This window comes from Centrocercus urophasianus, unplaced genomic scaffold, assembly GCF_019232065.1.
Source record: "Centrocercus urophasianus isolate 14NV4802_14NV808 unplaced genomic scaffold, USGS_Curo_1.0 seq_9, whole genome shotgun sequence".
Lineage (NCBI taxonomy): Eukaryota > Metazoa > Chordata > Aves > Galliformes > Phasianidae > Centrocercus > Centrocercus urophasianus.
Window position 1 is genome coordinate 20,791,716 of NW_024885532.1, and position 23,169 is coordinate 20,814,884.

Genomic DNA, 23,169 nt, shown 5'->3' on the forward strand with positions numbered 1-23,169 from the left:
TACTTTCAAGGCTTTAAAAACAGTGTGTTTACCACAATTGCTCTAGTAAGTTCTCTTTCTTTTACCTCTGAACAGGTAAAACTGCACCAAGATCTCCTGATCGACGTACAAGTCGAGGTATCCATTCTCAGACAGGCTCTTTCTCTGCGCCAGCTTTGGCTGCCAGCAAAGAGAACCTCCCTGTCCTTAACACTAGGATTATCTGCCCAGGTAATTGTGATTTTAAAATCTGGTGTTCCTCACTCTGTGTTAATATTGCCTTCTGGTGCTCTACGTGGAAATAGAACCCTCCAAATTCATCTGAACTGACAAACACTCCTTCGTGTTGTATCGTTTAGTAGGAAGTGCAAAGGAATGCAGGATACTCCTGGTCATTTGGCACAACACCAGATGTAGCAGAAGTGTTGTATTTGATTCTGAATGATGAAAAATTGGAGTGCAGGATCTTCTATCATTCATCCTAACCCATGGAGGGTCTTAAGGGTCTGATCTCCTGCACAGCTGAAACAAATCTGTTCCTACCCGAATGCAATTAATAGTAGGGGGCACCAATAAATCACTGTTTTAACTAACTTAATTAATGCATTTAATGAATGATGGATATGAGCTCACATTTTTCTTCAGGTCAATTTAAGCAAAAGCTTTTAGAAAGTATTTCCCTCTATTTATTTGCATTGCATAGTATTTTGTGTTGTGCTCAGTGATCAAAGTAGGCATAGAGAGGTCATCAAGTCTTCAGGAGCTTCTCACTCACCTTATGCTTACCAAGCTAAACATGTAAGCATTCACTGAAGCATACTTGCTAGTTCCAGAACCAACCACATGAATGTTGATCTTACGACAGTTGCCTTCCAAAGGACAGGACAAAAAGGAAATTGTGATGAGTTTGGGGATGAAAATTAGACTGAGTGAAAACTAATGATATTTCTCAGTGTTAGATGGATGATTTGGTTGTATGCTAACCATTCAATGTTGGCCTGAAATCTTGGATTTTCTCTTTTATCTTTTTCAATGGTGGTACCTGAAGATTTAGCCAAACCTCAGCATAACTGACTTTCTGTTCAAGACAACTAGAATCCTGAAAAGATAATCAATATAGATAAAAATTAAGATAGAATCTCAACCCCTCTGTACAAGGATTTGATGAATATTTTGTCTCAGAATTATATCGCATTATGACAATATATGTTTCTCTATTTAATAAATCAAAATTGTTTAGCTATTTTCTTGATATTTTTGTTTCTTTTTATCAGGTTTAAGGGCTGGCCTAGCTGCTTCTATTGCAGGAAGTTCAATTATTAGCAAAATGTTATTGGCTAACATTGATCCATTTGGTGCTACACCATTTATTGACCCGGATCCAGATTCATTGTAAGCAATCTTTTTTTTTTTCTTCAAAATTTACTGTTTCACTTTACTTAGCATCACTTAAACCTTTTAGCTTGTCATAATTTGTTTTTTTCACTATGAAATTCTGTTTTGCTATCTATTTTCTGTAGACCTGAAGGTCTGAAAACATGCTGGATTGTGCCATTGTGCCCTTAGTTATGAGTAGCCCAGGATTGTCTTGTAGCAGCAGAAATAATGGATAACATTTGCTCACTTACTCCTTGCATGGTCTCTGAGAGAACAGGAACATCAGTACATCAGAACTGGATTCTCTTGCCTAAACTGCTGGTCTGCGCACAAGCTCTGCTGCCAGCAAAACACTGAAGTAGGGCCTTGGGGTGGAGGAAGAAGTGCCTGCCTAAGGGTTGGGACAGTAAGGCAGGAATTTTGTGTCCTAAATTGTCTCTGCTTCCCAGAATTGGATGTAGCACTGACAGAGACTTACGGATGGCATCTGAGCTGTGGGCTGTGGCTCCGCATGGAAAATCTAAAACAAAGCACTGCTGTGCCAGTACCACCAGCATGTCTAAATGCAGCCTTGGTACTCAGCCCACTTTGGCGCTGCTGTCTCAGAGCTGTGTACAAGGCAGATCTTCCCTCCTATTCCACTGTTATTTTGGGTTTGGTGAAGATACTGGGGTATGTTACAGTTTCTTCTTTCTCTTACCAGAAGCTAATTGCACTTGCAAAGGAGGCAGCAGCCAATCTGCCTCTTTGACAACCATTAGGCTCCCTTGGGGAGGTTCAGAGGAACTGTTGTGTGATGTATCCCTGTTGATGTGTCTGCTCTGATACCTTCCAGTGTTTTGGTCATAGTTCTGTGTGCTTGGGAACTGTAAAAATGTGCAACTAATTATTTCTTTTCTTCTAAAAGGGAGGGATATTCAGAAAAATGTGTCATGAACAACTATTTTGGAATTGGGTTAGATGCAAAAATTTCACTTGAATTTAATAACAAGCGAGAAGAGCATCCTGAAAAATGCAGGTAATTGTCAGTAACAGAGCTGAGACATTTCTATACGTTTCCTTATCTCTGTAATTGAGTTCTTTGTTTTTTCCTTTCTCCTACGAGTACAAGACATAATATGTGTATTTCAATTTGTTATTTTACCTTTTTGCAGAAGTCGGACAAAAAACATGATGTGGTATGGAGTTCTTGGCACAAAAGAGTTACTGCAGAGAACTTACAAGAACTTAGAACAAAAAGTTCAACTCGAGGTAATTTTTTGTTCGTAGGTGGAATGATCTCTTTTTTTTTTGCTTCTGCAACATGCAGTGATGAATCTGATTCCCCTTGAAAACTTCCAGAGTTCCTGCGTCAGCCCAGGCTTGTAAAATCCTTCCTTCAAACACACTGTCTAAAAACATTCTATGTAAGAGGCAATTCCCTAGGTGATTTATTGGATTTAAATGTCAGTATTTAAATATCTCAAGGTATCTGGTTTCATGTTTGTTGTAAATGCTTTTTAAAAAACGTTTAAAATGTGTTGCACAGGTAATACATACATAATAAAGGATGTTTTTTAATGTGCACTGCCTTAGGTTGAGAGATCAGGTTTAAGGACAATAACAGAAGGGTGCATACACTAAACAGAAGGAAAAGTTTGCCAAATTTTAATGCTTCAGGTTCATTTTAAACTATCTGACAGCTTGATTACACATATAGAGAGAGCACACAGATGGCCTTAGGAAAAAAAATCCTGACAGAAGAGGAAAGATTCCGAGTGGGCATCACAAGAAGCACAGCTACACCTACAGAGACTTTCTCAAATAGGTGTTTGTGGTAACCACACAGAGCAAGAGAAAGGTATTATCACAGCAACAACAAATGAGGTATAAATTATCTGAACACCATTATTTTTTTAGGTTGTAGCACCAAATCTAAGTCTTATTCACAATACTAGCACTTTACAGGAGATGATATAAATAGTCACCAAATGCACAGAATGGCTGTGGGACAGTCATGGTTGCGTTCACTCGAAGAATATTTAGGCTGGAGGTTGACAGAGAAAATAAACAGTGTCTTTTTTTTTCTTCATGCTAACTATTTTAAGTGGAATTTCATGATGTTTATATGGAGATAAACATCATAAATTTATGTTCTGTTATAACATATATCATTGTAAGTTCACAGAATCATTAAGGTTGGTGAAGATCTCCTAGATCATCCAGTCCAACCATCCACCTACCACCCATATTTCCCCAGAAAACCTGAGTACATCCCCATGTTTCTTGAACGCCTTGGAACTCTTTCTCTCACTGAGCTTTAGGAGGATATTTTATGGTAGAGTCAGCTTGTTGTTACCTAACAATTGAATAATTATCAAGGAATTATGCAGTAGTTAGTGAATATAATGACAACCAGGGGCATTATATATGCTGCAGATAGAATTCTAATTTAACGATATTTGAATAAGATTCAAAAAGGTATTCATGTCTGACCTCTCCATAATTATTTTTGAATATATCTGCAAGTAAAACAGCAAGTAGAAAACTCACATCTATTATTGGCTTGCATAATATCAGCCTTATGTTAAAGCTTGTGATGAGGTGCTCAGCTTTGGAAAATTAAAAATATCAGTTTCAGGAATTGGAGGCAAACTGCTACTGCAATACAAATGGCTATGCAGCATCTGTTAATATCAGAGCATATGTTGGCTACTGACACATTTTGATGGAAATGTTTAACTGTGTCTTGTTGCTGACATTAAAGCATGAAAAGAAAATGCTAATCATATTCTGGAAATATTCTGCATCTCTTTCTCCTCTTGATACAATTGCTGAAGATTTCCTCCTTATTTTCTAGGGATTTCTACTTCACTTGTATAATTCTATTTCCATGGCATTAGTAACTTGGTAATTTAGCAATCTTCTTTAAAAGAAACTTTACCTGCAAATTCATTATCTCCAGAGTGACACTGAATCCAGCATGTAGATTCTTAGATGTCCTGTTCACTTTAAATACACGCTGGTGGTGCTGCTGCAGGACAGCACTTGTAGCCAAAGATTTTTTCACTGTTAATGTCCTCTGATCACAAGTAAAGCGAGATTGACCTGACAGACATGATTCTGTGATTGTATTGTGTAGTGCTTGTTGTTGCTTTTGATTTTTAGAGGATAAAGAGGACCAACCTCTTACCTGCAACCCCTCGCCACCAAACTCCTGCACACAGCCAAGGTGACAAATGTGGAGTCAGTCCTAGATTTGTCTTTACACTTTTGGGAGGACAGTGAGTTATTTGTGCAGGAAGCCATGCATACAAGTCACAGAATCACAGAATCACAGAAACACCAAGGTTGGAAGAGACCTGCAAGACCAACCATCCACCTATCACCACTAGTTCTCACTAAGCCGTGTCTCTCAACACAACATCCAAATGTTCCTTGAACACCTCCAAGGTTGGTGACTCCACCACCTCCCTGGGCAGCCCATTCCAGTGCCTGGCCACTCTGAACAGTCCTAACGGTGTTCACGTTTAACATGTTTATGGCCATGCCACAATGTGTTTTTTATATTTTACAATTTGTTTTGTGTTGGGTTTTGGGTTTTTTTTTCCCCACTTAATGAGATTACCTAACCAACAAGCAAATTGCAATTTTGGCAGTGCAGATACTGGATGGGTGAATAAAGCTTTTGTAATGTCAGTGGGCATTACTGTCTTACCGTGTACACTCAAAGAATTAGCTTTCCTAATTGCACAGAGATTTGTAATCCTTGATAGACAGCACATGGTTAAAATGTATGAGAAATTTAGCAGTTAGGAGTGTTAAAATGCTGCTTGGAAGAATCATAGAACACCTCTGCTGTAGAGACTCATCATCTCTGCAAAAATTGTTTCTGAAATCGGTGAGGAAAAGATTATTAGAGCTGCTCCGCAGTGTGGGTGGAATAGGCTGCTGTCAACCTATTAATGAGTCTGTCCTCTGTGACAGCTCTAGTGATTATTCATGTATTAAAACAGCCAACTGCTGTTACCACGTTATTTATGTACTGAATGAGCTTTTATCCGTTACAGTGTGATGGACAGTACATCCCTCTTCCAAGCCTGCAGGGCATAGCTGTGCTAAACATTCCCAGCTATGCTGGTGGGACCAATTTCTGGGGAGGAACCAAGGAAGATGATGTGAGTAATATTGAACAGAAGTGACCTTCCAGGGAGTCTACTTGAGTTTAAACCATATTGTCTTATGTTTGATTTTTTAATTGAGAATACATATGCCATGACTTTGCATTGTCTTTTGTCATGTTCTGTTGTAAATGAGGTTTCTCAATGCATACATTCCTCTGTTGCAGTCTAACAATGAGGAAAATGGGCAAAGATGATCACAGAGTTTATTTCCAAATTTTCCTCCTCCTTTTCCAACAGCTTTGAGCTAATGGGTGGTCATTCAGAAGTGTGGACGGTACACTTACTGATTGGTAATTAAGTGAGGATAGTAATCTGCTTTTTAAGTACTATTTTTGTTGAGCTTTTTTCCCTTGTGCTTCAAATCTCTTAAGAGATGTTGCACTACTCAGATATCTGAATGTTTTCCAGTGTGAAGCAGTCTGACTGCTGCTCTGTGCTTCATGCCCAGTGCAGCCGTTGTAATTGCTAGCAGATTATCCCAATTCTGAATGTCCCAATTTACTGTGAGATCTGACTCCCCTAAAACAGTACTTGCAAATTAGAGCATTTTAATATCAATAATACAGGACTTGTTTTTTCACCAGAATGCTTTTGCTTTCTTGTGACTTACGATTCTCTGGTTAATACATACATAAAAGTCACACACACACACACACACAAAATGCTGAATGCGTTTCAATGTCCTTTTATTATTTTTGGTATGTGTCAGAGAATGGCAGTTACATTTATATTTGGCTATGGGTGTCTAATGTTTTGATATTCTTTGTGTTCACATTCATAGCCTTGAAGCATCTCTAATATCTGCTCAGCTCCTATTCAGGAGATCTTGTTCTCTCTTGGCTGTTTCACTGAGAGAGATCTGTCCTAGCTTTCATACTGGCATACAGCAAGTGTGTATGTCTCAGAGCAGTTTTATTGATATTTGTGGTTGTCTGTTGCCAGAAAAGTGACATGTTTATTCTGGACAAAGTTAGGAACGTAATTCACTGCTTTTACTGCAGTCCTGAGTGACTGATGTCATTGATGGTGATGATCTGAAATGCTGCCAGTTCTGCTTAGCTGGACAAAAGGAAGATGTTGCCTTGATGGCTGTGACTCCAGGCTCAGAACAGTTGCGTTTTCATTCTTTGACACTTGTCTGTTCTAGACTTACTTCAGTGCCATCCTGGGATGCTCTGAGGACAGTTGACACCTGAATGGGGTACTAAATGATGGCAACTGTGCAGCCTTTTGCCTGAGAGGATTTCCTCAGTCCCTTGGCCAAAGCCACATCACTGCACTGGGGTGAAGACTCCCATTGGCGAGGGGAGCAATAGGGACCAAAGTTCTTCCTTGTTTCCCAACCTCACCCTCCCTAAGACATTGCTGCAGTGATTAGATGGTTTGTTCAGTCCTGGATCTTCATTCTCTTATTCTTCACCTCCAGGAAATCCACTTCCAAGGGGCGAAACCTGACTAGTTTTGGCTTTGGGCTCCTTTTGAGGGTTTTCTCTTGTATGGCTTCTGGTGTCATCAAAGCAGCTTACTTTGCACGTGGTGCCAATTAAGTTTGCCTGAGTGCCACTCAGAAATGGTCTCTTTACCCCCTGTAATCTTACTGGAGCCATACCTGCTCATTTTTCTCCCTTGTTGCTCCCAGTTCCATGTCAATATGAAATGCTCAATCTTCAGGTGCCTTAGGGGTAGGGTTAGACCCTATCTCTCTTGAATGAGTTGAACTCCAGCCTGGGATACTCCTCTAACACGTCTGAGTTTTGCTGCAGGACACCAGCTGCCAGTGACACACACTTGGCTTTGTGCACTTTTGCTAACTCATGGAAATTCAAAGCCTTGACTGGATCAGGATGTTTGTTCCACACAAAAGCAATTTTCACTTTTACTGCAGATAATTACACTGAAAACAAGATTCTTCTCGCTATTAAAGCAGCATTTATCAAAGCTGAGAGTGGGCTCAGACACTGGTTTCCAGAGAATACAGACTATAGGAAGATAAGCATTTCTGAGGAAAAAAACCCACACTATTACTCATCTCAACTTCAAGAACCTCTTAGATATTAAATACCGTAGCTGAGTGGAGGTTTGAACTAGCCCTTCATCTTGTGTTGAAAAACATTCCTTAGTCTGCATACTGAACTGTGCCACCTTTTATATCAAGGGATATCATTCAGATACTTGAAATGTTGTTGTCATTGCTGTTTGAAGATAGTAGTTGCCTTCTGTCGATGATATTTCACTCGTATGGCATTTGTAGGGATGGTATAGTTATTTTAAGACATTTAAATGAATGTTGAAATTGAATCTGTAAGTGAACCTACAGAAAAGAAGGCTGAGTTTGTTTATCATTTAACATGCACTGGGTTAACCATGGAAAACGGAATATTTTCTTTTCCTTTCAGATATTTGGGGCCCCATCTTTTGATGATAAAATCCTAGAAGTTGTGGCCGTATTTGGTAGCATGCAGATGGCAGTTTCAAGAGTTATCAAACTGCAGCACCACCGGATAGCTCAGGTCTGTTTCTTGCTTGAAAGGACATAGTATAGTTGTCATCAGTTTGGGATGCTGAAGTGTGGGGGTACTCTAGATGACCACTGCCCCACGCATTAATAAAGCACTGAAAGTGTTTTAATTTTAGTGGATAACAAATCGTCTTAAATGATGGATGAAGTATGAAAGTGCTACACCCTTGAGCCCAATCTGGAGAGATGCCACAGCTCCTCATAATCAACATATTTCAGGTGGCCTGTCAGCTTGATTAATATTTATGGCTCAGTAAAATAACGTGTTTGTTCTTTTCCAGTGTCGGTCAGTGAAGATCACCATACTTGGTGATGAAGGGGTTCCAGTGCAAGTCGATGGAGAGGCATGGATCCAGCCCCCGGGAGTTATTAAAATTGTACATAAAAACAGAGCTCAGATGCTAACACGAGACAGAGTATGTGACAGAAAGTGTGTTACGATGCACCTTTGCTAACATTATTTTCCACAGTAATTTGATTTAGTTATAACAGGAAAAAACAGTGCTTAAAAGAATGTTTTGTAACAATTTATGTAACTTATATAATTACTTGTAGTTGTGTCACTTCCATAATAAGCTAGATAATCATTCTTTTGTATGAGTGACACAGCTCTCTGTTGGTCTTTATCAGTTATGTCAGTGCTATTCCTGTGTTCTTATTAATACATACTAAGAAGAATGGTCAAAATTTCATATATTTTCATTTTGAGTCCCTAGGTATATGGACAATCACATATTAGAAGTTTAGCAAATTGCAGAAATAGCAGCGTTCTATAATGTCTGTTTTCCATGATAGCTTTTCAGATTTCTCTCCTGTCTCTCTGTCCTGCTAACCCTACATCCCATATGACAGTTCAGAAAGAAGGGACACTAACAGAATCTAGTCACAAAGCCACTAAAGTTCATACCTATCTAAGATTACCATGCTAAAGGCTTAACTGTCCCTCAGTTCTCTGTCCTCTACCTGAATCTTGAATTTTGTGTGGAATTAATGGCATCGGAACTGTATTCCAACTATTATTAGAATTATTAAAATGTATTCTTAAAATGTTAACATTTTTTCTTTAGGTTTGAACCTTGCTTTTCTTTCAGATCTGATCTTACTGTCCTCACAAAATGAAATTGTATAATTATGGCCTTTGCATTCTTACAACTTTTGAAGACACTTGTTGAGGGTATGAGAGGGAGAGAGGAAGAGAGAGAAGTGACACTTTCAGGAGTGACTCATTCTCTGTACTAAGTTTAAAAAAGAAAAGTAATTTAAGGATTTAGAGAGCTTATATTATTTATATAAAATTATGTGCAATTCCACATGCTTTTACGTCTATAAACAAAAGTGCTGCAAATGCTGTGAACTGAATGTGTAATTTGTTCTGATCAGGCCTTTGAAAACACCCTGAAGTCTTGGGAAGACAAACAAAAGTACGATTCCTGCAAATCTGTCATTCGATCTCCCTTATACCCTCAACAGGCTGTTGAGTTGGCTACAGAAGAAGAAGTCACACAGGTCCAGCTGTGCTCACAAGCTGCAGAAGAGCTTATTACAAGGTACATTAAAATAAGAAAACTCAATTTGGCAACCTGTATACCGAGATTGAATCATTCATACAAGTGCATGTGTAGACTTCGTAGTGTGTATTTTATTATTGTTTTGTTATTTTTTGAGGCTCAACTGGTTTGTGTATGTAAGTGGTCAGAATTATCAGTCTTGAGAGAACTGACTTTTTAAAGGAGCAGTAGATACAGATACCTGAAAAGCTTCTTTACGGAGAGACTTTTGATTGAAGCATCTCATGTTAATCAAAAGCAAAAATGTATTTACTGGGAAAAAGAAAACCCTGAAAATCAACTTTAGAAGTGAATAATGTGGATGCACCCATCTTATCTAGTAACGCCGTGTTACCTTGATAGTCAATTAACTGGTATTTATAGAACTTTATACATCTGATTTACTTTTTTGATGCACATTTTACAAGAGGAGCCTTTGTCCTGGAATATTTCTCCATTGGTTATAGAGGGAATCTTGGCTATAACAGGTATAGGCATCTACATTCCTGATAATTCAAACTGTGGACAGATCAATCTCAGGTGTTTGACTCTTTCTGTGTTTTTTTTTAAATAACATAAAATATTTTCCTGTTCCAGCAGCTTCTGACCAGCCAAATATTTTCTTCTGTTGACTTTTTATTCCACCATTACTTCTTCCTCATCCACTTTTATTTCTCCTTCAAGTCCCTTTATTCACATTTTATTAAATATAAGCATTTTTCAATAAACATGAAAGTTCTTGTAAAATATTTTACAAGTAAACAATTAACGCACTAATATTCAAGGAGCCCAAGTTGCCATATCTTCATACCTTTTTGCATTTATCCACTCATTCATAGTTATTGTAGCTTTTTATTTCATTCTTAATACTCAAAATCCTTATCCCTGTGACCTTAAGTGAAGTGTTTAACTTCAATAATATGACAGAATCAATCTAGAATCATAGAATGGCCTGGGTTGAAAAGGACCACAATGATCATCCCGTTTCAACCCCCTACTGTGTGCAAGGTCACCAACCAGCAGACCAGGCTGCCCAGAGCCACATCCAGCCTGGCCTTGAATGCCTCCAGGGATGGGGCATCCACAGCCTCCTTGGGCAACCTGTTCCAGTGCATCACCACCCTCTGGGTGAAAAACTTCCTCCTAATATCTAATCTAAATTTCCCCTGTCTCAGTTTATTTATATATATGGGTTGAGGTGATGGTGAGCTACTGGTACAGAATGATCCATTGCCTTACTTGTTTTCAAGAACTGCTTGTTTCAGAAGGTATTTTAATAAAGAAGACACAACAATTTTCACATAAAAACTTTTTTAAAAAACAATTTAATTGAAACGTTTTATGAAGCTGCTGTTAAATTCATCATAATGATAATCTGTCATAAGCATCAGAAGTGATTCTTGAAGTGCACTGGTAATATGAAAAAGTGCATACTCTTTCTGTGCTGTGCTGGTGACTTACATAGACATAGAAAAACAATGTAGATCACGGGTTTTCCAGCCTTCTGGCTTCTCTGGTCTGCAGTGAGTGAACAGGAATTGTCTAGAGCTGCATCTACTTAAGTTGCTCTGAAAGTAATGCTTCCTAATTAATTCCGTGGAAGCAACGGTAGATACAAAGAAAAGAATAATGCTATTCAAAAGAGCAAATTGTCAGCCATGAAACACTCTTTTTCAACATAGTCACCGTGATTAGCTCTGCATTTTCACATGGTAAAAGCATGTAATGGAATATTGGTGGGTATTCTTTAAGAAGAATATTTAATGCTTTTAAGATACCTTCAAATAAGTTCACTTAATAAGTGATGGTTTTCCTTTGCACTTCGTTTGAGTAAAGATCCCCACATTTCTGGGTACAATTTTTGCTATGTTGTAGCAGAATAAGTCTCCAGTCTTATGGATGTCATTTATATGAGATGCTGAGTTGCTTCAAGTGATACTTGCAATTGAACTTCTGTTACAGAGAACTGTATTTCTTAAGTATTACATGACTTTTGTATGTTTTTTCCCATGATAATACTGCATACTGGTAAAAATTGCTCTTTAAGGGAGATAAGAAATATTTTTCTCTTTTTCCTGTTTTTTTTTTGTTTGTTTGTTTGTTTTTTTTGTTTTTTTTTTTGTTTTGTTTTGTTTTTTAGAATCTGTGAAGCAGCAAAAATACATGGCCTCTTGGAGCAGGAGCTTGCTCATGCTGTTAATGCGTGTTCACATGCATTAAATAAAGCCAACCCAAGGTTTCCTGAGGTAAAAGAAGAACAGACTTTTACATTAAGTTTTCGTTATGTTTAAGTGAATGCATTACAAGTAAATATATGTGTGAAGTTGTGACATAGGATCAGTTTGTACTCCCAGTTCACATATTGCAACACGTTGGGTGATAGTTAATGACGTTTTTATAAACAAGGCTCATAAATATACTTACCATACTCAAGTTTAAAATGAAATTGCTGAACAGGTGAATGGATGCTGTATCCTCTCTTTTTTTTTTTTGTCACTCCTTCTAAGGTGAAAGTGAACGGAGATACACACAGATCACTCCTAAAGTATTGCCTCTCCTTTTTATTTCCATAGGAACTACAGCAGATACAAACAGATACAATAACACTGTTTGATAGAGCAAATTCTCAGCTACAAAACACTGTTCTTTATCATGGTTACTACCAGTAGCTATGCATGCTGTGCTCATAACAGCCTGCACCAGCAGGGCTGACCCACTGTTGCTGCTGCCACTGCTGAAACACGTCACCCACTGCCTCACTGTGCTCACATCCTCTGTTAGGTCTTCATAAACATTCTCCAAGTGTCAGTGAATGTTGATGGGCGCCATTTTTTCTTCTTGGAGGAATTCCATGTCACACCTTCATTTCATGTCAGACACCATTCTGTCAGACCGCTCCTCTGCTGCCATCTGTCACACGGCAAAAACATGCAATGGGGTATCGGCAGGAAGGTTCAACTCTACAGCACTGACATCCACCTCTGATTTTAGGGCTGATATAATGGAACAGGAAGCTTGGCAGTTGGAGCAGCCTTTGTACTTCCAGTTGTGAAGGTGCTGGATTGTGTAGCAGCAGGAAGTCTCAGCTCTGTGCATGAGTAGGGGAACACCTCGTAGCTGATCAACTTGGTAGAAATCACGTTCAAAGATTCTGAAATTTCTTCATGTGAATGTGAATTGGAAAAATCCATCTACAAAAGAAGGCGAAGAGTTCCCTCCTGATCTATATGGTATCTTAGAAAGCAAAAGATATAGTTTCTGCGTTCATCATTATCCCACTCAGCTGATGTTCCCTTTTGTGAGTGCTGGATGTTCAAAAGGCACTTTGATGACTGAATATGTGGAACATCTGAGTTTTGTTGTGGTGGGGAAATACCCAAAAGGAAAGTTGGATTGGAGGCATAAAGAAAATATGTCTGTTGTCTTTAGGAAGCAGTGAAGAATTCAATCCATCTATAGAGGAGATACACAGTTAGGGTGTTCATCCTGAAGTTGTGCAAGAGTGCATATTAGATCAAGCAAGGTGCTGTGCTAATATAGTTCTAAACAGGAGTAAACCAGACTCATATCAGCAAAGAGCAAAAACAGTACGCAGAGTAAGCTGACATCTGCTTGCAGGCAATCATTTTGATGTGTCTCCAGACAATTAGAGGCATGATAAAGGCTCAACAAATTATATTACTGCATACAGGTCAATTCTTGTGAATGTGTTCATAGAAATTTTCATGCTTTGTTGTTATTCAAATGTTATGCACAGAATGCAAAGGGAGCAGAGGGCTGAGTCTCCTTTACAATGGGCAATGCTGTTTTCAGGGGTTGGACCCAAAGATGAATAATTAGGTAGAGTCTTTCTACAGAGTTTTAACTAACCTAAGCTTATTTATGGTAACTACGTTAGCTAACCTTTGGTTCTTAAAATATGGCTAGCAGCTAACTTATTCTAAGAATAAGGTGGGTGATTCAGATCAACAGTCCATTAAATGAGAACCACAACTTTTCTGCTGGCCTTTGCCATCCATGAAAATCATGAATTCATCTCACAGGGCCTGCTCACTGTCTCTTCAAGATTGTATAAGGTCATATTAAATAAAGTTGAGGAAAGACAGTAAATAGATAATACATTTTTCTTTTTTGTGATCTCAGTGCTGAAGAAGTTGTCACTGTAGCGTTATAAATTGATATATTTCTCCTAGAAGAATACATGGTGAATGCAGTAAGCACAAAGTGCTTATTCTCAGTCCAACTAGCATCCCATCAAATAATTTTTATGCTTCTCATTCCCCAGAGCCTAACCAGAAACACTGCCATGGAGATAGCTGTCAACGTGAAGGCCTTACATAATGAAACTGAATCTCTGCTAGTAGGAAGAGTTCCTTTGGTAAGTTGACAAAATACATGATTTTATTCCCTCATACTTGGTGTGATTTGTTCTTTGATTTAGAATAGTAGCACAGAATTTATGATGTGCAGTAAGTAGCTCTGTAAGGCCAGGTTGAAGACTCTACACTGCATTTATGCCTGGAATCAGAATGAGTTATAAATTCTTGTCCAAGGTTAGTGTGCATCTTCCCTCACTCCAGATATCTATAACTCATTGCCTGGGCTGCCCTTTTTATTAGTCAGTGGAGAAAAATAATATCCCTGTTGAGCCTGAATTCGCCCCCTGTTGCCATAGAGGCATATCTTAGAAAAAGATAAATCATCTTCTGGAGGTTTAACATTTCAGAAAACTTCTATTATGTGACCACCTTCACAGTTTAAATAGAGCCTGGAGTGAGAACTATTCCAACACATACATTCAACTTCTACAGATCTAATTTGGGCAAGTAAATCTCACCTTTATTTTAATATCTAGCAGGAATTATTTTGTAACCTCTAGCTGGTAAGTGTTCAAGAAACTTCTGATGATACTTAAAGACTTTTCATCTTCTCCTTTGGCTAGTGTTTCTCTCCTTACAATGATGAAGGCTGCTTAGGAATTGTTGTACCTGGATGTATAATTAGAAAATACCTTTAACTGACACTGTGAAGAGAAAAAAAGGGGTCAGGTTTTCTATGCTGCTCCAGTTTTAGAGTAACAATATACTCAATAGTAAGAGTTATATTTTCTTTGGATTCAGAAACAAATGTATTTAACTTACTGTTGAGTTTATTAGTTAAAAGGAATGTTTAAATTGGACTCAAGTAGACTATGAAACTTATTGGGGCAGGTTCAGATACCTTTTTACAAGTGAAAATAGTATAAGTCTGTTCTACAGTAAACACTTTAGTTCTAAGAATGGAATGGAGTAGAATGAATAGAACAGAACAGTTCAGTTTGAAGGTTCCTACAAAGACCATTAAGTTCAACTACCTAACCACCTTTTTACCAGATATGTTGCCCTTCTCTAGAAACATTCAATTTATATCCTTTTTATATTGTTGGGCCCAGAACTGTACACAGGATTCAAGGTGAGACTGCACCAGTACTAAACGCAGTGAAAAAATCTCCTTCCTCGACTTTCTTGCGATGTTGTTTTTAAGGCATCCCAAAGGGCACTTTGCTCTTTTTGCTGCCAGGGCACATTAGTGGCTCATACTGAGCCTGCTGTCACCAACACACTGAGTTCCTTTCTGCTGAACTTCTCTCCAGCCTGTACCCATGTCCAGCATTATGCCATTTCAGGTGTTGAACCCTTCATTTTCCTTTCTTGAGTTTCATGCCATCAATGATTTCCCAATGCTCCAATCTATCTAGATCCCTCTGCAAGGTCTCTTGTCCTTCCAGAGAGTAATGATCTGAGTGTGCATCTCAGGTTATTAAGACTGGGCTCATATGATCTATTTTATGAAGTTTTAGAAGGGAAAAAAAATTAATTAATTGGTTTTGTCCAAGGAAATTTAAGTGTATCTATTGTGGGTTTTTTTGTTTGTTAGTTTTTTGTTTTGTTAGGTTGTTAATATTAATCCCCCATTTCAGATTGAATGAGGAATCAATAGAGAAAAGTTTTTAGTTTTTAAAGTGGTTTGAGAAGAGGAATTAGATAAAAAGTTATAAGTTGGTATTGCAACACTAAGACTAAGTAACTTGCCGAGGTAGTCTAGAAATAGCATTACTATGGAAAGTTTTCAGTTGAAACATTACTTCTCAACATGTTGAGCTGTCCTATGTACAGGCTCTAAAATTTAATTTAATTGATTTATCCATCTACTGTTTTTACATATTGTAGTTCTGCTTCTCATTGTGGTCTGTGCATATGTCTTCATGGGTCAAAGATATTTTTGTAGTAAAAAATCGCTTGGAAGTTGTTTTCCTGAGATGTCTGTTGCAGTCATTTGACAGCATTTATAGTTAGAATAGCACCCACAGTCCACAATATCAAGACATCCTCGTAGCCTTATTGGCATTATTTTATAATTGCTGAGGCTACTTTAAACTATTAAATCACACTATTAAATCAGAGATATATGACATGTAGGGTGTTTTCTTGAAGTGTCAGCTGCTACCTTCATACACGGTTCTCCAGTCTTTCTCCTGTGGCAAACATTCTTTCTGTAATTTTCCTATTTTTTTTTTTTTTTTTTTAAATTTTATGCCTCTTCAGTTTTCCCTCATTCCCCTCTCTAGCTGTAAATTGGTGCATTTGTTACTTATATACTTGCTAATTTTTTTCTTTGGTTGCCATTTACCAGCTCCAAGTCTTTCCATTATGGCTTCTGAAGAGAAATGTAAATACATATACAGTCTTTCACCTTCTATAAGATTAATAAATTGCATGGTATTAGCTAGGTAACACTGAATAGTGAATTAGCTAGAAAAAAATTGTGGAATATCCCAGATATTATGGCTGGAATACAGCTTGGAAAAAATGTAAAATGTTATTATGATTTTCTAGATATTTTCCAAACACACCATTTCAATTTTTACTTTTTACGAAAACATTTCCAATCTGAAACAGAGCATGATTTTCCAATATACTGAGGGAGAAGGATGGCAATATGCTTCATTTCAACTGAGTGAAATAATCTGAGCTCACTGAAATCAAATATTTTCATATGAGAAATTTTGTTTGGCTATAAAATGAAAAAATCCGTCATTTTAAATGCTTCATTTGTAGTGTTAAATTTTATCTTAGATATAAAAATCTTTTTCTAGGTGTTGTAAGAGGAGAATTTACCCTAAATTGGCTGATTTGCTAGCTTTTGCCAGAAGTGTGCTATATGTTTCTATTGGTTTTATTTTTCAGGAGCAGCAATTGTAATGCATACACGTTCTTACCATCAGATGAGAGTTTTTTGTCCTCAAGCAAAACATTTTGCTTTGAAAATCAAGCAATTAGATAAGTGAGAAAGAAATGCTTGCTTCATTGATTTGTATAAAAATAAAAGACTGTTCAATTTGAAGAAATTGAAGGTTAAATAAAGAGCAGAGTCTGTTTATGAGCACTGAATTCTTTCCCTAAATTCTGTTAGCCTTAGAAGAGAAAAAAACACCACAGCAGGATGGGGCTGATATTTCCAATATAGCTATACTAAATGGCAATACCTTTGTAGTCCCTACTCTGAAAAGTGTAATATGTGCCAACTACTGAAGCAAAGGAAAGAAGTTTCTGTTAGGTAAGATAAATGAATGCAGACTACTAATTTATCACTGAACTCCTAAAAAGTCAAAATGTTTTTCCAGAGCTGGAGATTGAAGATTCTCTTATATATCACTTTTGAAAAATACATCAACCTGTATGTAACATCACTGCCCTTTTCAAAACGATATTTTGAACTGCTTTGGGCCTGCTTTTACTTCAAAGTGAAAAACTGGTGTTCAGATTGCTTTATTAGTGATTCCGAGTGATTCAGGTTTCATTTCCTTTCCTCATAATGGTGCTCTGCCAACACCAGATAAGCCTGGAGCAGCTTTGACGTGGATGAGCTGTTTGCCTTGCCCCTTCCTCACAAGTTTGACTCATGCAACAGCTGAAGAATGCAGCTTTTGGATGAGTGTGAGGTTCTCAAAGTGTTGATAGAGCCAAATTCCTGTAGGCCAGGAAGTCCCAAGCTTTTCACACTGTCACTACTTTTCCTCTTTGGTTTTTTACTGAAAACTTTGGCTTTTTGTCTCCCCTCTGGGGCTGCAGTCCTGTCCCTTTTCCGTGTGTGATACCTTCTCCTGCCACCCTCAGCCAGCAGCAGTGGTTCTCACTCCATGTCACGGGTTAAGAAGGCATAGTGCAGATAGATCTTTATCACCCCTTCAGGGATGGAGTGTTGTAGCTAAGGCACAAGATCACTCAGAGGGTGGTACACACTGGAACAGGTTGCCTGAGGAGGCTGTGGATGCCCCATCCCTGGAGCCATTCAAGGCCAGGCTGGATGTGGCTCTGGGCAGCCTGGTCTGCTGGTTGGTGACCCTGCACATAGCAGGAGGTTGAAATTAGATGATCATTGTGGTCCTTTTCGACCCAGATTGTATGATGCTGTCCATTTCCTCTTATCTGACCATGACAAAGTGATCCATCATATTTTGCAAATAATAACTTGGGCCTACTACCACGTACTCAATTTTTCTACAGCCCTTTTCGTACGAAGACTTTTATTTCACTGTTTATTTGCATTGGTTTGTGTGTAGTAACAACATACCTAGCTTTAAATGTCATATATTAACAAAACTAAAAGTACTGTTTTTCTGGCCTGCTTATAAACAGCAGTTGGAAGCTCCCCATGAAGAGCTGTTGTCTGATGCTTTGCACAGCGTGGAAACAGAGTTGAGAAAACTTGCTGAGATACCTTGGCTTTATTATGTTTTTCAGCCAAATGATGATGAGGTGAGTTTGATTAATACTTCCTGTTTCTAATTGGAATTATTTTTCTGTTAAGAGGAAAGAGTAGATTAGACTCCTCATAATCTAGAGATGCAGTTTCAGTAATGATGCTGTCTGCTGTGAGCAAGTTTCTAAGCATAGGGCGTATTTTTATTACATATTTTTCTCCCTCCTTGAAAATGTTTTGAATGGTTATTTTGGAAATGAAACGGGTATGGAAATAAATCCTGATATAATGCTTTACAGAAGTAAAATTTGGTCTTAGTTTTTGAGATTAACTATGAATTACTGTCTCAAGTATGCTATTTAATTTAAAGTTAAAAGTTAATTAAAAGTAACTATGTCTATTCTTTCATGTAGGATCCCCCTCTGGATTATGCTAAAAGAAACAACAGAAGTACAGTGTTTCGCATAGTGCCAAAGTTTAAAAAAGAAAAAGTTCAGAAGCATAAGACCAGCCCTCAGCCTGGTATGTGTTCTGAAATTACAACAAAAATAGTTGCATTTGAGCAATATGTAATTTTGTGTTTAGGTGGGCTATTTTCTTCCTTTTTTTTTTTTTTTTTTTGGTAAAAATTGAAATGCTGTACTCCATCAAAATGAAAACTCTTGACCCTGATAAAATAAAAGGCAGCTGAACAAACTTCTATTTTCATTAGGATGAAGATTTCCTTCAGTGAGTTTAGAAAGCATTCAGTAGCATCCTAAGACTTTCAGATGAGCCAAAGAACTATTGCACAAATATTTAGATAGCAACTGTTTTTGTCATGAAACAGGACCTGTGTCTTCACTGATGGTTACGGTTGATTAACTAAAAGTAATACAAGCCATACATAAACACATCATTTCCCCATGAAGCTTCAATTCAGGTTTTTCAGGTAAATTTCAGGAGCTGTGTAATGCCTTTATCACACTGGTTTAATTAACCAGTTATTCTTAAATTTCAGATGAATTTGAGTTCAGTAAGTTGGGCAAGTCAAACAAAAAGCCATGATAGCCAATATTGATCTTTTAATTAGTGGAAGCTGAACAAACTCCACTCTCCTCTCTTTCCTCTGTTATCCATGAACTTAATTCTTTAATATTATGTCCAGGAGTTAATCAGTGATCAAATGATCCTAAAATTGTTTCTACATCTTTGTGTTTTTAATGGACAATCTGCAAAATTTGCAAAATTTTACCATTGTTGATTGGTCTTCTAGATTTCAGATTAGACTTCAGATTCATTTCTCTGCAAAACTAAATCAGCATTGGATGATGTGGCAAAATTTTACCAATAAGTAGCATAGCTGTTTTTTTAGGACTAATGTGGGCAACTAACCTTAGAGAACAATGTTATACAGAGAGCTTATTCGTGGCCTGTGTAACACAGTAGCTTAAAGAATACTTGTAGCATTAATTAGTACTATAAAGTGTTAATTAAAACTGAACTTGCTTGCTGCCATTGCTATATATGAAGTATGGTTTATATATTAATTTTATCTGTTGATAAGCTTTTGAAGGCTTTCTCCTCTCCCTGGATGATAACTAATACATTAATGGCATAAAGAAGAACAACATTAGATTTTGCGTCACTGATCCTAAGATGGTTTGATGTGCATTTGTGGAGACATGAGGTTTTAAAGGCTTTACTGAAGAAACTGTAGTAAAGCTGAAAGCATGGCTGCAAAGCAAAGAGCCCCAACTTTGTTTATATACTTTCTCATGTTAACTGCTAACCTGTAACCTGCATGTAAAAAGGAAATTGTCGTTTTTTTTTCTGGAAATGACACTTCTAACCTTTCCCTTCGCTAGCACGGCAATTCTACTCTGTTTTCCATTCTCTTTGGCCTAACCTTTGCTTGTAATGCATTTGAGCATGTAGAAATTAAGGGGGTTTTGCTCTTAACTTTGGTAGTTCAAAAATGGGGCACAGATGAAGTTGCTGCTTGGCTGGATCTGCTCAGTTTGGGAGAGTACAAAGAAATCTTCATCAGCCATGACATCCGAGGCTCTGAGCTTTTACATCTGGAAAGGCGAGATCTTAAGGTATTTCCTTTGTGCTACTTTTCTGCTATTGACCATTTTCTTTGACAAAACAACAACCAACTTTTCTTCTTTCCCTGCACTTTTTATATGCTTTTAGCTTGGCTTACACTGTGCAAATATGCAATAAACTAATATGCGCTGTCCTTTGGCCTGAATTTCTTAGTGCTGAGTTGTAATTTGTAACCAGAAATACCTGTGTTATGAGAGATTTCCTTTTTACACCTTATGTAGAATGACAGCATTATAATTTATGTCACAGGAAAAGCGTGTTGATATCTTACTGACATCAGTGTAATACAAAGTTATCTTCAAGAGATCACTGTTTCCACTAATCAGGATCAGTATGGATCAGTTTCTTAAGCTGGTGTGATGATTTTGAATATATCTCCTGCAAGGTCAGCAGCTGCAAGCAGCTGACCTGCTTCAAGTGGTTTGTTGTGCATAAACTGGATAAAGTAAATTAATAAATGATGGCATTGGACGTACATGGCATTGGCATTTGTGCATCACAGTTGACTTTCACAGTAGCATTTCTCATTCCCAACCAACCTCTTCCTGCTTTTAGCTATATAGATTTAAAAAAGAATGTTTTCTTTTGTCTTTCTGATTGCCTCAGAGTTTAGCAAAGAGAAATATTACTTAGCAATCTGAGATGGTTATTTGAGCTTGCTGGTCTTTTTCAAGAGTGATTTAAGTGCATCCATTGTATGTAATAGTGGCCATATCTTTGGGGATTCATTACATTAGTTTTTCCTGGAACTCAGTGGTAATGAGTTCTTGATAATGTGTTTTGCAACTGCTTTTAGCATATCAGAGAGGAAATAGGATACTGTATAAATGGCAAACATTTACATTTAGAGTGCAGGTCATCATTCTAGGCACAGTGCTGTAGTCTCCAGATGTGGGCAATACCTTCATGCAGATTAGCCATTTTTTGTAAAGTTTCTTACATAGTTGGCAGTCCTGACACTATAAGGTAGTGCTTGCATTCTGTGAGAGCTGCAGTAGAATGCAGCTGCTGATGTGTCTGATATGATGTGTTTAGTTGTTGCGTATTATTTCTCCTGTTGGTTCTAGATCACATAAGCTTCTTTCTGTGGAAGCTAAATTCCTTTCTTTCAGGATTGTACAAGATAACCCCTTAATGCAGAATACTGCATGGCAGTCCCTCCAGGCAAGCAACCGTAATGCTCCAGTGATGGATATTACACTTAAAGTTTAACTGGGAAATTTAGCATCATGCAATGCAAAATTCTGCTAAAATGTTAAGGAATGTTTATAAAAATATGATATCAAGTTTGTTGAAATGAAACAAATAGAATAGTTCAGTTGGTAATCAAGTTAAGATAATCAAGTTCAACTGCCAAAGATGGTGGTTAAGACCAATGTTAAGCTGAACTGAACTTAAATAACAGAATATAGCACTCATCCTGCTCATTACATCTGGATCCTGATCTCTGCAGGTAGATAATTAAGGGTTGCTCAGGAGTCCTGCGTTTTTCTGACCAGTGACCTGGACTAGTGTCAAGGTAGAATGTGATATGTAGAACAAGAGCTCAAGAGGTCACCAGCTGCCCTGCTAAATTTTTCTCCATTTTTCTATTGAGATGTGCAGATGAGTCTTCAGTGCTTCTGTGAGCAATACTCTACCTACAGCCTCTCCTCCAGTGCAAGGCTTGTGCTTTCTTGCCAGATTAATTGGCATAGTCATCGATTGACAGTCTCTCAATCCATGTGTAGCATTTACCCCAGTGACCTTTCAGATCTATGACAGGAAAAATAGCTGCTCATATTAATTCAATCCCTTGGGCTCACCTTTCTATCTGTGTCAGAAGTAGAAATGAAAAGCAGTAAGGAGAAGGAGTTGATGAAACTCTCTTCCTTTGCAAGTGTCACTGAAATAGATCGATACTTTAGCTGAAGAATTGGGTAGGATGTCTGTCTTCATATTCCTGCATAGCTTGTGGACCTATTCCAAGTTACTGTATGTGTGGCAGATGGCAAATGTTTGAAAACGAGGAACTGGATACCTCTGTCCATCTATTCCCTCCAATAATACCCATTCTCTAGTCTCGTATTCATGATTTTAGTTAGGGCAATCTTAGACTTTTGCAATATTTGATTTTCTTTCCATTGAAGAAGGCCTGGAAATTGTGAAATGTGCTGTAGAAAATACAGCAAGAGGCTCATTGTGATTATTTTTAGCCTTCTTTCATGATTAAATTCATTGGAAACTAGACTCTAAAGTAGATGCTGTCATTCTTACCATTGACAGCTTGTCTCTATATGTACAACTTAGTAATAATCAGAACTGCAACACATTTGCTTGGACTAGGGTGATGTTTCCTTAGAACTCTACAGCAGTGTTGTCTTCCATTAAGGTTTTCCATGTCTTTTGTCAGCTTAATGAGGAGTGGAAGGCTAAGAGTATGCTGAGGACTGGGAAATCTCATCTATGTCTTTTATAGTATCACTTTAAAGAAAAGTTCTTGCGTGGAAAATGTTAAGATTTACTAGACTGTAGGGACTTGTGATGTCCTTTGACACTGGTTGTGCCACTAGGGTAGGTTCTAATCTAGAAGATGTCAATAGTAAGCCCTACTTATATAAGATGCTTGGTAGCTCTACACTGGTGGTATGTTCTACCAGCAACATCTGTGGGGCAAACCTGGAATAAACGGTTGTTGGCTAAGCAGACAGAGGGCTAATCACTATTATGTAATGCAGATGAAAAACTCCGTCAAGCTGTTGCAATAGTTTTT

At 37.8% G+C, this 23,169-nt stretch overlaps 1 protein-coding gene across 1 annotated transcript in view; it reads left to right on the top strand.

The window, feature by feature from the left end:
* Nucleotides 1–23,169, top strand: part of DGKH (diacylglycerol kinase eta) — a 157,822-nt gene that overhangs the window by 128,777 nt on the left and 5,876 nt on the right. The window contains 13 exon segments of the mRNA XM_042838892.1: nt 76–210; nt 1,254–1,371; nt 2,264–2,374; nt 2,511–2,607; nt 5,406–5,513; nt 7,916–8,029; nt 8,319–8,453; nt 9,418–9,584; nt 11,725–11,830; nt 13,870–13,962; nt 18,263–18,382; nt 18,740–18,848; nt 20,277–20,407. Of these exon segments, the coding sequence (XP_042694826.1) occupies nt 76–210; nt 1,254–1,371; nt 2,264–2,374; nt 2,511–2,607; nt 5,406–5,513; nt 7,916–8,029; nt 8,319–8,453; nt 9,418–9,584; nt 11,725–11,830; nt 13,870–13,962; nt 18,263–18,382; nt 18,740–18,848; nt 20,277–20,407 (1,544 nt within the window).